At 38.3% G+C, this 17254-nt stretch overlaps 1 protein-coding gene across 5 annotated transcripts in view; it reads left to right on the forward strand.

The window, feature by feature from the left end:
* Nucleotides 1-17254, forward strand: part of cert (ceramide transfer protein) — a 210991-nt gene that overhangs the window by 169919 nt on the left and 23818 nt on the right. For all 5 annotated transcript variants that reach the window (XM_081747262.1, XM_081747264.1, XM_081747263.1 and 2 more), the window contains one exon: nucleotides 9806-9967. In XM_081747262.1, coding sequence (XP_081603388.1) covers nucleotides 9806-9967 — 162 coding nt within the window. The remainder of the gene's footprint in view (nucleotides 1-9805; nucleotides 9968-17254) is intronic.

The raw sequence follows: 17254 nt of genomic DNA on the forward strand, positions 1-17254 counted from the left end.
CCTACCATCTTTACTCAGACTTAGATCTCGAATAAGATCATTTAAATCTGGTTACGATAGTAGGGTTGTCTATTAATAGTTCATATCTGCAATGTTTAATAAGAAAGGCATGCTATGACACAATTGCAGTATAATAGGATATTCTTTTGTTATAAATATACAAGGTGGCTCAAAAGTAGGTATATAGTACCGTAGTGATCACCTCATTGCATTTTATATCATTTCTTATTGTTAACCAACAGGTTGACTTAGCTTCTTTGTTTGTTCTTAATGTGTTTTTACTTACATCTTAAGCTCGGAAGAGCCGAAGCAAATACACCCATGAATTAGAATGTTATACTTGATCAATGCAATACCTACTTTTGGGCCACCCTGTATATACATATACCTTTAAATCCTTACAAATAGCCTTAAAACACTCTGCCCAATGCATGTTGATTCTATCGCGAATCTCACGTGTTTGCAGGTTCTTCAATCGAATTTAAATGCAACTTAACGCAACAAACATTTTAAGATGCGCATATAAATTAATTAATATAGGACAAATTCCATATTTTCGATGCTACTACTTACATAGGCCAAGTTTCATGAAAAAAAATACACCATTTCTAGTCACATTCAAGGTAACAATACAAGAAATCACTATTATAACACAAGGACAAAATGAGTGTTACATAGTTTTATCGAAGCATTTCTCTTAACATTCTATTAATAAGATTGACCCCATACGCAGATGAAATTATTGGAGATTATAAGTGTAAATTTAGTCGAAATCGACCAGATATCTACCATTCGACAAATACTCGAAAAGAAATGGGCATATATTACCCAGTACATCAACTATTTATTGATTTTAGAAAGGCTTACAACTCGGTAAGGAGGGAAACATTGTACAACATTCTTACAGAATTTGGAATACCGAAAAAGCTAGATTTATTAAGTGTTTAAATGAATTCCAGAGTAAAGTCCGAGTAGAAAAATGCGAGTTTCTACGTCGAGATTGGCCTGAAACAAGGATATGTGTTATCGCCGTTATTATTCAGCTTTGTTCCGGAGTACGCTATAAGAAAAATCAAAGATAGGAACCAGGGCCTAGAGTTGAATGGTATTCATTCGGTATTCACCAGGTTATGGTGTATGCTGATGATGTAAATCTGATAGAACGATCCAAAAAAAAAAAATGCAGAGGCCTTATTAAACACTTGCAGGGACATGAGTAAATGCAGAGAAATATAAATACAAGGAAGTTCACAAGGAAGTTACGGCAAGTAATGAATGCGTTAAAATATCAATTAATACTTTCGACACAGTGGATACTTTCAAATATCTTGGATCAGTATTACCAGACCAAAATCATATCCACAAAGAAATAAATGTCGACTAAAATCAGGAAATTCTTGTTATTATTCAGTTCAAAATATTTTGTCGTCGCGAATTTTGTCAAGGAACTTAAAGCTTAAAATATATAAAATGATAATCATACCTGTTATGCTTTATGGTTGTGAAACATGGTCGCTTACGCTGAGGGAAGAACGCTGACTGAAATTATTTGAGAATAAAATTCTGAGACGAATATTTGGACCCAAGAGGAACGGGAATGGCGGAAACTTCATAAGGAGGAACTACATAATTTATATGGTTTACCAAACATCGTTAGAGTCATCAAGTCTAGGAGACTCAGGTGGGCAGGTCATGTAGCCAGAATGGTAGAAAGTAGGAACGCTTTCAAAGTTTTAACTGGAAATCCAATCGGGAAATGTCAATTAGGAAAACCTAGGCGCAGATGGGAGGACAATATTAAGATGGATATAGCAGAAATAGGAATATAGAGTAGAAACTGGATTGAATTGGATAAGGACAGAAGTCAATGGAGAGCTTTTGTGGCCACAGAGAAAGAAGTCCAGGATTCAACCCCGCATTCGACCATTTTGACAAAAGTTTTTCTTAATTCCATCTGTGAATGTAAAGATAGTGCGTGTACTGAGAGTCCTGGCCGACTTACTTTCTAATCGGTTTTAAATCTTTATTATTAATTACCAGCAGTGATGGGTTTACGAAGAGGGTTAGGGTGGGAATGTCTTTCGGATTGAAACCTCTACCCCGAAATTAGGGAATTTCTAAAACAAACTAAATATTAGTTTTGCCTTTACTCATAAACTTCAAGCTGTCCTCAAATAAAAAAAAAAAAAAAGGAAAAATAGGAATTTTTGGAAAAACTAAGCCTTAATAAGAAAAGCCCCTCCCAAAATACTTTTCTAAATCCGCCACTGATTATCAGTATAAAATGGTCTTCAAGGTTGTATCTGGAAGATTATAGCTGAATATACAAACGAAACGAAATATTTGTTATGCCTGTACTCATAAACTTAAGCTCCTCTTTAATAAAAGTTAGGAATTTTTAGAAAAAACAAACATTATTCAGAAAAAAACCCTCCCAAATATTTTTTCTAAATCCGATACTGATTATTTCTATCAAATGGTATTCAAGGTTGTGTCCGGAAGATTACTGTTAAATCATTGCACAGCTACAGTATAACGAAAATGTGGAAGTACGCTCCTACAGACATATTGAAAAACGTACGCTCTGATGGATATATTGAAAAACATAAGTTTAATTATGTGCTAGAAACTAGAGTACTAAGCTCTAAGAAGTGAAACACGGATGACTAAAAAGAAATGATCTAGAGAAGAAAAAATGTCGATAATTCAGAAGTTAAAATAAAGTTAAATAGCTTGTAAAATTGCCCTCAAATACTATGTACTTTATGTTTACTTTAATTCATAAACCATGTGCTCCATCCATCATGATGGGGAATTCCAGAGCGAAATATGGCATTCAGGTCATGGAATCTTATTTAACTTTAGAGTATACTATAAGAAAGCTATTTAAACAGAAAAATCATGAAAATGAAAAAAGCCAAAATTTCCAAAATTCTCGTTTTTTTTTCAAAAAAGCCGGCTTTTTATGTGCAAAAAACCATCGATTCAAAAAAGCCGGCTTTTTTGCATCTCTACTCCCAAGTCAACATTAGAGCACGGTGTGGAAACATCCGGGCTCACCAGTAACTGAAGATACTGCGAACAACGCCATCGGCCGGTAAAATGATGCTCACAGTATTATGGGACAGTTGGAAGCCACTCTTACTGACTTTCCTGCAAATCGGTAAAATTAACAACGCAAAATTACTCTCCCACACTCCCCCATACGCCAGCAACCATTAGCAGTCACTGTATTTGGGATGTTGGCGATGTGGTTTTCCTCCATGACACGCACATAGCGAGCAAAACAATCGCCAAACCTCACTCTTGGGGGATGGGAGATTATGGAACATCCCCATACAATCCAGACCTTGCCACAATTGATTACCATCTTTTTGATTCATTAAAGAAGAGCCTGCCACACGGAGGTTCACGGACGACACTGAAGCGCAGAATATTGGTTCCGTGATCATCGGCCGTTGTTTGTGCAGCAGGCATCGAGAAACTTGTGTTATGGTGGGACAAGTTCCTCTACAAATCTGGTGATTATGTGAGAAGATAGGCAAAGACGCGTCGAGTTTTGTGTATATATATATATAATTATTGTGTGTGTGTGTGTGTGTGTGTGTGTGTGTGTGTGTGTGTGTGTGTGTGTGCGCGCTTTCTCATGACATATTTTACACTTCTATGACACGATTTCATTACCATCAGAATTCCACCGTACCACTTTCAGAAACCTTTCGCTCTTACTCTGCACCTCTAATTAGATTCAGGATTTATCATTGTACCTAATTTTTAAAACAATAACTATAAAAATATAAAATTTATTAGTGGTTAAGAGACCACTACCGAATTTTCTATAAGCTGTAGCGTTAGATTATACTTTCATAAGTCTGATTTAGGCAATAATACTTATACATATTGCCCTAAACTATAACCCAAATTAGTAGTAATACATGCTCTGGTCATTTCCAAAACAAGAACTAGCAACATTCGAATAAAAAAAGTAGAGAGAAGAATAATTTTCTCGGTAGTTTCCCATTAAAAATAAAATACTAATGAGCAAACTAATTAATACCTTCAAGATTGTCTTCATTCTTGCTTAGTTCGTCATTTAAGCCTACGAGGAACACATTGACAGTAGCATTTTCTGGGTTACTGCCAGAATAGCGCAGGCTAAACAAGCATTCAATAGGGAAAGAGGGCTGCTAACATCAATAAATGTGTCGTTGGACGTTCGTAAACGATTTATTAAGACACTGGTATGGAGCTTGGCGCTTTACGGATTAGAGACGTGGACATTAAGAAAATCTGAAATATCCAAGCTGGAAGCACTTGAAATGTGGTGTTGGTGCAGAATGCTGCGCATATCATGGACCGAAAGGAAAAGGAATGAAGACGTACTAAAGGAAGCTAATGAAGGACGACAAATCATGAAGATCATAGAAAAAAGAAGAAACAGCATGCTTGGCTATCTTATTCGGCACTCTGGATCACCGTGCTGATAGAAAGGCAGAAGGAAAACCAGGTAGAGGAAGATCAAGGACAGAATAGTTAGATGCAGTTACGAAGAAGAAACCTTATTAAAGTATAGAACAGCTCTCCCAAAAGAGAGAAAAGTTTTAAAATTTCCATGTTGCCCACCAACCTATGGTTGAGGTGAACAAGAAGACAAACAAATTTAACTGTCCTTTCATTTCCGCAATTTTTTTAAAAACTTGAAAAAATGGACCCAGGACTGATGAACCCTTTTAGAAGAAGAACAGCTTTCAGGTGTTGACCTTTGCACGTGTGTGTCTTGTATTGTTCAGGAATTTAATTTAGCTTAGGTTTGATACCGACTTAACAGAAAGTAAGGTCACGATGTTCGTGGTAAAGTGCGTTGAATACACAACATGCTGAGATATAATAAATCGAAAGAATGAGATAATGGAGAAAAGCCTTAAAATAGTAGTGCCTTGTCCAGGGTTACAGGATACAAGTTTTCAAATAACCACAATACTATTACTATAAAACGTCCATTTAATGTTCACGTGTTTTTCGTTGCGTTATCGGTTGTTACTCATTGTGGTGTTTGTAGTAACAGTCCTTAGTGCTAGTAGCTTTTTGAAGACGACAAAGGACTCTACTTAGTCCTTAATTGAAATACAATGATTAGAGCTATTAACACAAACTGCGTTTCCGCATTAAAACTTTTCCATGGTGCAGAGCGATTTTCTTCTAAATGGGTTAGACTTCACATGGGCATAGATAAATTAGTTATGTTCTCGCTTCGGAATTGGGCTGTCCTCATTGAGATTTCCAGGATGTTTCCTAATTCGCATCAGGCAAACGTAGGAAATGTACCAAGGATGCATCTGGACTCGGGTGGTGCAAGATGATACTATAAGCCCTAATAGACTTAATTCCAAAATCCTTTCATATTTCATATTTCCGTGTGTAAATTGGTTTTACAACTGCATCTGGAACTTTACAAATAAATAAATGCAATAATAAATCCAAAAATGGTCCTCTTTCTTGTTTCACGTAATTGTAGATGTGTTCTATACCCGTAGTTGAAATAAAATAACTTTTAAGTGGTTGAAATTAAAAATTAAGACTATGAAAATTAAAATTGTGAAGAAAAAAATAGCGCCTCAAATGAACTACAAAATTGATTAAAATTAATAGTCCAGAGGGTTTAGGTCCGGACTTAAAGAAGGTCAAGGGCGCCGATCGTGGGGGCCAGGGCCCCCAATGCTCACGTGGGCGCATGTTTTTTTTTATGAATATGTATTTTTATATGCATTTTTTGTTACATGTATTGTTACATCTGTATTTTATGAAGATACACTATTTGACATAATTTGAATTCGTCTTAAAATCCTCACATATGCCTTCTTAGACCCTTGTCTGCGACCAAGCACACATCTGAATGCCCCCCTCAAAGTTAGAGAAATCCGCGCCCTTGTAGAAGGCCAATCTGAAGTGGAAGTGAAGTCTGGAACATTTGCCTCCAGCCACTGCTAGGTTGTCCGTGCCTTATGTGCTGGGGCTGAATCCTGCTGGAATCTGTCCATGGAAGAGGGTGTTGGTGAGATTCTTGACTAGTCTCTCACGCACTGTCTCCTGGTACCCTTTGGCTGACGTTTTGAGACTCCCTTTTCACAGAAATGGAGCTCCGTTGTGTCCTCTAGCTCACACCCCACTACACCATGACTAAGGCAGGATGCTGAACCCTGTGGTTTCTTGGAGCCTTTTCAGAAGCTTCTCTAGAGGATGTGGCATATATCCTGTCATTTTGAGCATTGAAAATCTCCTCAACATTGAAAATATTTTGATCAGTGAAAAGGATTCGACGGTGCCTATTTGCTGCGTAACACTTAAGTGCTTTGCTTTTAGGAGCCTCTGGCGCTTCAGTCCACTTGTCAGGAGATGTCCTAGGCGTTGTTTGTGAGCATGAAGTCTCAGGTTACTGCATAACATGCAAGACATAGATATTTTCGATATATTAAGGTCACGAGCCATAACTGTCTGTTTCCTAACTGGATTTCGTCGGACACTCGACACTACTGCTTTCACAAGTTCCACTGTTCGTACTGTGGGTGGTCTTTCTTGCCGCAGGCGATCTTTCACAGTTCGTCACAAGAAAGTGCTGAATAGTGCGGTAAATATATTTTTCTTAAAAATTACTAATTTGCAGCTACTGGGGGCTGGAAAATCTCCCTGGCAGATCAAAAGTTGAAGAGGTTTATCATCTCCACTTTATATATATATATATATATATATATATATATATATATATGATCAGAAAAGTGGAAACACCTGTAGTTGGCAACACGTCAGATGTATGGGTTGGCAGTGGTGTCGTGGCGCCCGTAGCGCTGGACCGCTGGTGGTGATGTGTTAGGTCAGTTTCCATACTACGTAAGGCGCAGTGCAACAGCAGTGTCCAGTGGCTGCAGCAGACGGAGGTAGTGTAAAATGGGAGACCTCTCAGATTTTCAAAGAGGGCAAATTGTTGGTGCGCGGTTATGTGGAGTGAGTGTGACGGCAGTGGCTACTGTGTTAGGTGTGTCGCCTGGGACAGTGTCGAAGGTGATGACGGCCTACACAACACACGGGAAAACCACATCGGGGAAACGGAACAGTGGGCGGAAGAAAATCATGAGTGACAGGTCACGCCGGGTATTAAAGCGCATTGTCACGCAGAACCGTCGTGCCACTGCGGAGCAAGTGACGGAAGAACTCAATCAGCACCTCCCCCACCCTGTTTCGACAATCACAGTCCGCCGCGAATTACATGACATGAACTTAGGGGGTCGTGTTGCACGGGCCAAACCGCTCATCAGGGACCATAACGCTTTCACACGCCGCAAATGGTGCCCCGACCATGCAACTTGGACCGTTGAGGACTGGAAACGTGTGGTATGGTCGGATGAGTCATCCTTCACCCTATTCCCAACCATGGGCCGTGTTTATGTGTGGAGAACGCCCAAAGAAGCTTATGGTCTGCAGTGTCTCCGCCCAACAGTGAAACATGGCGGCGGCTCGGTGATGCTGTGGGCCGCCATATCATGGTTTTAATTGGGTCCTGTGGTCACGCTTAGCGGACGAATCACTGCCAACGATTATGTCGCAATTTTAGGAGACCACTTGCATCCTATGGTCCGGATGTTGTTCCCGGACAATGACGCCATCTTCCAGGATGATAATGCACCCATTCACACAGCTGGCGTTGTTGCAGCGTGGTTTGAGGAACATCGGGATGAAGTTCAACACCTCCCCTGGCCCGCCCAATCCCCAGATCTCAACATAATTGAACATATGTGGTCCGTCTTGGAAACACGACTCCGGCAACGATTTCCACCTCCATCCTCTCTCACAGAACTGGCCGATGCCCTGCACGAGGAATGGTGTAAAATTCCACTTGCTACCATTCACGACGTCTATGCCTCCATCCGATGTCGCATCGAGGCTGTTCTAAAGGCGAAAGGTGGCCCGACACCATATTAATCTGGTAAGTTGCAATTTCGTTCAGGTGTTTCCATTTTTCTGATCACCATCTGTATATATATATATATATATATATATATATATATATATATATATATATATATATATATATATATATATATATATATATATATATATAACCCGGGAACACATAGGCAAAACCACACTCTTTTTAACACACAGTGCACCCCAGACATGTTTTTTTTATTGTTTTATAGTTTTCTGGAATAAATTGATGTAATGGCTTGTAAGATAAAATATTTAACACTACCGCTTCCATATCATTGCTTTACTTCTTCGAATACCTGCTGGAGTGTGGTAGCGTCCAGCTGTGTTCCCGGGTTGCTATAGAGGGCTGGGGAGTGTGATCTGCCTATCTTGTGCAACGTTATAACTACCACAAGATTTTCATACTCGGCCCATTCTATCGTGAACACTTACAACTGACACCTTTACACTTGAGCTCATCTAGCAGTGACTCACGCTTCACAATACAACTCTTGACTTCGCTCGCTTGTGCGGGCGGAAGTACAGTCACCCTCAAAAGTTGGGACTATTTATGGTAAGACTAGGTATATACTTATATGTATAATATGATATGGTGGATCATTTATCTTGATACACCCTGGTTCCACTCACGTGGTATATATGCAATGCCATGAACAAGTGACATCTATTGACTGCCTCTAATACCTGTTTTCTTCAGTAAAAATTTTTACCCTCTACTGTGTGAAGGAATGTTGAAGGAAGAAAATGACATGTGCCATTCGTTGTGGCTAGGGGGCGATGACGTCATACTTCAAGCCCATTCGAGTTTAATGGACAAAGTAAAGGCACGTGATAAAGCATATTGTATCTAGCTTCGAAAACACGATTTTGATAAATGGTGTTGTAACAATGCGTTGTGATTGTATGTTCATGATAGATTATCTGCTCCAGAAGGGTACTCAGATTAGTTATAATGTGCTTCTGTTGTTTTACTTATGTGATGTATCTTCTTCAGTAATACAAATTATGGTGGCTTTGAGCTGACTTGACTTTATTGCAGGAGAAATATTACGCATGGGAGAGAGCAGCACTGTATATAAGCAGATACCAAGAAGAGAATACGATAAGGTTTCTCTGCTTATCCGCGAAAAAGCGTAATACAGTGCAATAAAATAATTTTCTCGTAGAAATTATTTCAAAACCGAAATTTCTCTCCATCCATCCACCAATTCTGTCTCATCCGTAGCGATGTGTGTCCCGTTTCATAAACCTAAGTTATGGGAGACTCTTCTTATGTTCGAAAAATAAATTCCCGATTTTCCTTCCAGAAGTCCTGGAATTCTAGCATTCAAAATTTCACACTGTTAATTTCGTTCAAGCCTTCCAATGGCAGCTTACTGAAACTCTACCAACGGATGAAAATATGTAACTTGCAGAAAAGTATTGGTTATATCTGGCATCCTTGATTTAATCCCAAGGAATATAAATCTTGTAGTTTTCCTTATACTATAAAAATGGATAGGTCATATTACTCGTATTAATAATATGTACTTCTTAAACGCCTTTGTTAAATTATTACTTGACATGTGACTAATATAATATGTATTTTAGTTGACTAACTTGCTTCTTGTAACTCCAACGTTGAGAAATCTAATGAGCTCAATTCGTAGGTGTGTTGGCATCCTACTTATTTTATTAAGACTCTAAAATGTATCATACAACAAAATAATTCTATACGTAAAGTTAAATTGTAAAATATAAATATGACAATAGTAACTGAAATTTTAGTTGCATATTGAACGTTCTCATGTTAACAGTATTTATTCTTAAACATTTATCATAGGAAGGACCACACAGTGCCATAAACGAAGAAGAATTCTATGATGCTGTTGAAACAGGGTTGGATAAGATTGAAGAAGAAGTAGAGCTTCGAGATAGATTGAAAAGCAGACAGCAAGCCGGAAAACTAGCGTCGAAAACAACATCTCACAAATTATGGCCTGAAGTAAGTCTATTGGCAGTTTATTAAAATAAAAACTAGCTTTATATGTTGTTTTTTGTTTTGAAATTATGGGATAGTTGTTGAATTGAATGCTTCTTGTTTCAATGTTAAATTTCTTAAAATGAATGCGTTAGCAATACACAACGTGATTGTTGTACATTTTCAATGATTCTAATAAAAAATGTTGGTCTACGTAGCTGTCTGTAAAAACATGTGTAAAAAAAAAAAAAATCGTCAACTTATATAGTATTCTTAGAAGCAAAACGCAAGGTAGTTAAAATATAGTTAATGTGCTGATTTATTTAAATTCATTCATTTACGTAGAATTCTTAATATGTAAAATGGTATTAACTTCACAAAAGGAGGTGGTTAATTTCGTCTTTTTTCGCCTATGATAGTCATAAAAATGTTCATAAAAGCTCATATATCGTATGAATATTAAATTCAAGCATTAAATGTTATACTTCTGTAAGTTGCATATGAAAAATATTGTAGCAGTTCACATAAAGAACTCCGCAAACAAAACATGGTTGTTGATACTTTGCCAGTTTATAAGTTTTCTCGAACTTGCAACAATTTTAGTATGAGATGCTTCATGAACCACAGTACACGTAGGCTTGTTGAGTTCTGATAAGGTCTTCTCGAAAACAAGAAGTATAATGGTTCATGAAGCACCTCATACCAAAATTGTTGTTGCAAGTACCAAAAAAAAAAAAAAAAAAAAGTCAACAACCATGCTTTGTTTGCGGAAGTTCTTAGTCTTCCTGCAATATTTCATATGCGTCTTACATAGATGTAACGTTTAATGCTTTAACTTCATACAATACACTGGCCTTTCTAAAAATAATTTTTCCTTTTCGATCTTGATTCACTTCTTTTGTGGCGTTTTTATTTAGTAATCGAAATAGTATGTCTATTCACATGAAAAGATTAGTAGGAACATAAAAATATTAGTAGTTTATGTATTCATTACTTTTTCAGTTAAGTCTAATTAATTTCATAATTGAAGTCATAAATTGCTTTCATACAATTTCATAGTTATAGCAAAAAAGCAATAGTTTCATATTACTATAAAGCCAGAGTATTTCCTTAAAATACGGTAAAAAGCTGGCAATCGAAAAGAATTTGTTTAAATTTTCCAGCTTTTTGACATGGCATTCTGAAAACTTGGAAATTTCGTCCATTTCTGGTAACGTCTAAAACTAATGCGGTTGTAATTTCCGTTCATTTACAGGAGGGTGTTCTAATAAATCTTAAGGTTTATTTTATTTATTTATTACTGAATGAAAGTTGGAAGTCAGTCAGCGTATTTCTTTTCGACGTTGAAATCACTTGACACCACGTCAACTTCTTCAGGCCTCAAGGCAAAAGATTTGTTTGGCATGAAACCGCTGGTTTGCAGCTGCTATTTCTTCATGGATATAAAATTATGTTCCCTTTATGCACTTTTTGAGATTTCGAGAAAGTTGGAAGTCAGCTGATACTAGATTTGGTGAATACGGTGAATGCCTCACGATTTCAAATTTCAGATCAAGATAGTGACTTGTTTCCGAGAGCATTGTGTCCAGAGATGGAGTGGGTCGGTGGGTCAAGTTTTCTGGGTGGGTCAGTGGGTCGTGGGTCAACAGCATGTGACCCACTGTGATGCACCACCCACCGTGACCCACTGCGACCCACCACCCACCATGATCCACTGCGACCCAACACCCACCATGACCCACTACCCACTGTGACCCACCACCCACCATGACCTACTGCGACCCACCGACTCAGTATGATCTACCGACCCTCTCAGCTCACTGCGTTGTAGACAGTATCTTCTGAAGACTGATAAATTTGTCTCCGTTTTACTTTCAAGACCTTCATTTCCCTTCCTTTTCCACTTGTTTCTGTCTACTTACCTGAGGTGAATATATCAAACCAAGTGAAAAAAGAACTTCAGGCACTTTTGGATATTGATATTTTTAATAGTAATAATAGCAATAGGACTTACACTACTACTTGGCTTTCGAGACCTGTGAGTTTTTAGAGCTAACTACTGGAAAAAATACATTTTTGAATCACTGTAATATATAAATTATTATATATAAAAAAAACAATGTAACTATGTGTGTCTGATCATCACGGTCAAATTGCACAGTCAAATGAAATTATTTTTGGTATATAGTTAGGCCTTAATCCAAATTGGGATGTTATATTGCTTTTATTATAATGCATATTATCCTAAGGAGGTAGTGAGGATCCGAATTTTTGCGAAAAAAAAAGTGCGTATCTCGCAAGCCGTTAAACTTAAACAGTGTGTGTCCTAGCATTTTTTTAAATTCTCCTTTATGTGGGGGGAGGGGACTTTCTATATATGGAAAATTGGTAGTGAGTTGGTTTGTAAAAATGATCGAAAACGATCGATGTTATTTAAGAAAAAAAAATAGAAACAAAAAATACAGTGCTTGGCTTCATATATCCATTGCTTTCTGCTATAATAATTGCTGAAGCTTATGTTTATTATTTGGAGCGCTTACAGCACAGGGCAATCAACCCATAAAGTTGTGAGGAAAATAGGCATAAAATTTGTACTGTAAACTTGATTACACGGAAATTTGAAGTTTGGATTGTACGCATAATTGTATGGAAAATTTTACACTTTTTCACCCTTTACGTTGGTCTACTTACCTTGATTTGGAACTTTGAAATTTCATCTTTTTTTCCACTGAAAAGTATTGATAATTCAACAAGGAAATAATTATACTATGATAATTTAATTCAAATTCATCGTAATTTGGCACATGGCAAACAGCAGTGTGGTAATGGAAGTTGAAGAAGGAGGGAAATTATCATTCAACTCTGAACACTTTCCAGGAACCTCGTTCCCTTTCGCTTTCTAGACGGGGCAGGGAACTTGGTAATGGTATCAAACCTTCATGTGTAATTACAAAAATTAAATTTATAAACAAATAAGAAATCATCAGTTTATCAGGCTTTAATTGATAATTTATTCACAAGATTCCCTATCAAAGGCGTGGTAGATGAAGGTTCTGTTCTACATGGGTCGACATTACCAACTGACATGGTCGATATGGAAAAGATGTTGTATGGTGATAGAGAGATGATACTTCTTGCTGAGTATTTCAAACCTAACCAAGAAAAATCGTTATCAGACTTACTTAAGTCTAACAAGTACATTGTCGATGAGAAGTTGCAGAAATCGGGTAGAAATATTATCAATTTCCACGACAGAGTGGGAACGGGAATTTCCCCTTATGAATTTACTGATGACTAATATTAAAAATACACTAAGTGCTCGAACATTGTCTAGCTTGTTGCTCATCAATGTTAATGGCCCACCGCTAGACAAGCTCAAAGTAGACGAGCTAGTTATTTCTTGGCTGAAGGATGGACATCATTCCACTGCGGATGATTTACCGCCAAAAAGTTACCAACAGGAAATAAATCCGATTTCAGATTTGTTCTAAGGTGGAAAATTACGTGTTACGGAAAATGTATACTTGTATTACTAATGGCTTATTTGTGTTATTCAACTTTGTACTTAATTTTTAGTAAGTCTCTTCTTTGCTTTAGGTAAACTACTTTGAATAAATATTCATAATAATTGCAATTATGCATATTTGTAAATTAAATTTAACATGGTCTTTTAGTGATTACACAAATTACAATTATGAGCATACTTTATGGAGATGCTCTCACAGAGGGTAACCGAGCACCTTTATACCGTATGAACAACTGATTTTTCAAGTCTTTTGTGAGAAAAATACTGTGAACTGAAAAACCATAACCTTTTCCATATTGTACAGGGGTATTTTCCTGCGAATAGAAGTTTCTTGTGGAATGCGTTCAGAAATTAACACTTGAAAGAATACTCTCTTAGTACAAGTATATTTTAGGCACACACTAATTTCCCCCCACCTCGAACTGTTTCAATTTCCTCACCGACAAATATTTTCCCATTTTATACCTTAGGTCAGATCCACTGTTATTGTAACAGAGTGGTGCTTGAGCGATTGACTAGAAATTCAAACTCCAATTAGTGACAATTTCACAGTCTTGTTTTATTACAAGTGTAAACTCTTTAGTCAGTTTAGAAGAGGCCGTGGATCGTATTCAGAGTTGATAACGATGGATTTTGGTGAGTCAGAGTAGGTCAAAGTGGATGAGAGTGGTTCATGGTGGGTGGTGGGTCAAAGTGGATGAGAGTGGTTCATGGTGGGTGGTGGGTCAAAGTGGATGAGAGTGGGTCACGGTGGGTGGTGGGTCAGAGGGTCACCGTCGGTGGTGGGTCATGGTGGGTGGTGGGTCATGGGTCGTGGGTCAGTGGGTCGTGGGTCAAGTTTTCATTGACCCACGCCAACTCCGTGTCGAAGAAACAACACTCCCTTCAACTTTTGCTGTGCAGTTTTGAACAACTCCTGCCTTACATTCTTCAACAGTGAAGTGTAATATGTTGCTGTGATAGTATCACTCTCTTCCAGATAATCAATGAACAGAATACTATTTTTGTCTCAAAACACAAATGCCATTAGCTAGGTTGATGATTTTTACCTTCGAAATTTCACTAGTCTCAACCGGAAGTTTCCACTATTTCGATTATTCTTTGATTTCGGGATCGTACAAAAAAAACAACTTCGTCATTTTAAGCATTCTCCAAAAATTAGTTGCACACACAAAATCCCGCAGAATAGCCGTGGAAGTTGTTACATGTCCATACTTCTGGTCCTCATGAAGCATTTGAGAACCCTTTTGGCCGAAACCTTTCTCATGTCCAGTATGTTGGTGAGAATTAGGGATGGCCACAAAGTTCCGGTTCCGGCGGAACTGGTTCCGCAAAGAACCGGTTCCGGACCTGGATCCGAAAACCCGGTTCCAGAACCGGATCTTAGGAACCGGTTCCAGATCTAGATCTGAAAACCCGGATCCAGAACTGGAACTTAGGAACCGGTACCAGACCTGGATCCGAAAGCTCCCAAAGACCCGTAAAAGGAGGCACAAAGTTCACCTTCAAAAAAAAAAAAATGCAAAGAGGACCATGCGCTTGTGCCTTCCCCGCCCAGACCCGCTTGTGCTCCCAGAAAAAAAAAAATTGGTCCACCAGTGGGTGTTTAACCAAATGAGTTGGCCAGTTTGCCTGTTTAGCCAATGAGTTTGCCAGTTACGCAGTTTATTTAGCCAAATGAGACAAGCTGCCGACGCCTGCCTGTCGCTTCCACCATTTCATCTAGCATACTGTTCACAGCCTGCCAGCAGCTCGGGTTTAGCGTAGGATGGTCACGAAGTTTCGGTTCCAGCGGAACCGGTTCTTGGACAGTTCCAGACCTGGATCCGAAAAACCGGTCCCGAACCGGATCTTCTAGAATCGGATCCGTTCAGACCCGAAAACCGGTTCTACCAGGAACCGGTTCTGGCCATCCCTAGTAAGAATATAGCCTAATCGATGTCGTGACATTCAGGTTTCTTATTAATGCTTTTAGACGATATCCTCTTGTTTTCAAATGCCATACACAGTGTCCACATTCTCAAAAGACATCATCTCCGTAATTCTGCCAGGACCTTCTTCATCCTCAGTGCTGAAATGTGACAGAAATCGATACACTTCTTCGCTGTCTTATATGATGGAGCGCTGTGCCCGAGTGTTCTTACAATTGTACCAGAAAATTTCTTTCCAAACTTTCCATGTACAAAGGGAAAGAAAAAATGACCCAGAGTAGTAGACCTTTAAAATTTGGCACATAGTCTACCTAAATATCCTAAATCATAACACCAAATGAAATTATTATTGAACATAGCAAGAGGAGTAAAGCCCAAGACTTGCGAGTGCTCACTTGTGTATTTCTTCATGGCACCGAACAACCCAGAAGGAAATACTGTATTTGAAAAAAGTTCCCAGGATATGAACAATCCTCGGTCATTTTCTACTACTTTTAAATATCCCTTTAAACGCTCTCTGAACTCCCTGGTTCGAATATATATAAACTGGCCCCCAGCCGATGGGGACTGTATTTGGATCGGTCATTTTGGTTTATTTTTACATGTCTCGGTAACATCCGCCCCACACAGTGGCCCCCGGCCCACATACAATAGTAACTGAATTTGAAAGCCATTGCTAATGGAAGTGTCACCCTTGATCTCAGTGACCGCGAAAACTATGGATTTGACACTAATATCGGTCAGTTTGGATTATTTTTACATATCTTAGTATAACCCCCCGGTGACCTCCGGCCCCAGCCGATTGGGGTGAATTTGGAAGTTAATGCGATTGATCTCAGCGACGCGAAAACTATGAGTTCGACACTAATATCGGTCATTTTTTACTACTCTTACATATCCCGGTAAACGCCTCCTGAGACCCCCATGTTCCCAGTCGATGGGGTCTGTATTTGGAAGTCAACGCCTATGGGAGTATCACCATTGATCTCAGCGACCGCGAAAACTATGAATTTGACACTAATATCGGTTATTTTGGATTATTTTTACATGTCTCAGTATTCTCCCCGCAGGTGACTCCCAACCCGCAACCGAATGGGGTGAATTTGGAAGTTAATGCGATTGATCTCAGCGATCGCGAAAACTAGGAATTCGACACTAATATCGGTCATTTTCTACTACTTTTACGTCACATTAAACGCCCCCCCCCTGACACCCCCTGGTTTGAATTTAAAAAAAAAAACGCCTTGGTCTGGGGCCTGGACCTAGGTACCCCTGACCAAAATTTGTTAACTCTCGGCCCTCTCATCTGGTCCATAGACCGCACAGAAACTCTATTTTGTTTATATTAGATTATATATATATATATATATATATATATATATATATATATATATATAAAATAAAATATTCACAAGAATTGTTTTAGGTTATGACTGCACTAAATCAACCAGTCATTATTTCTTACGACATTGCTTTGATATTCGATTGGAATGTGTTAATGTTGCTTCACGTTACATAAACATCCTGTACTGATATAGGTTTTAATTCGTAATGACAAAGGTAATCAAATATCTCAAGGAGATATTGCAAAATAACACGACTGTTGCTTCCTGTATATATTGAATACAGGGTGGAATTGTGTAATGTACTGTAGGACACACCTTGTCATTTTGAAATTAAGGTAAGCGTTGATGTCCTCGTCCATACTGCAATTGATACTACTTGTTTCTTCTGACAGCTCACTGCGCGCACGTAGTGCTCAATGATGTTTTGCCAGCTTTTACCTCAGGTACTGAGTGACGAAATAATTCACCAGAAATAATTCTCAGTTTTATAAAATTAAATGACACAGAA

Source organism: Thermobia domestica, chromosome 2 (assembly GCF_964235325.1).
Source record: "Thermobia domestica chromosome 2, izTheDome1.hap1.1, whole genome shotgun sequence".
Lineage (NCBI taxonomy): Eukaryota > Metazoa > Arthropoda > Insecta > Zygentoma > Lepismatidae > Thermobia > Thermobia domestica.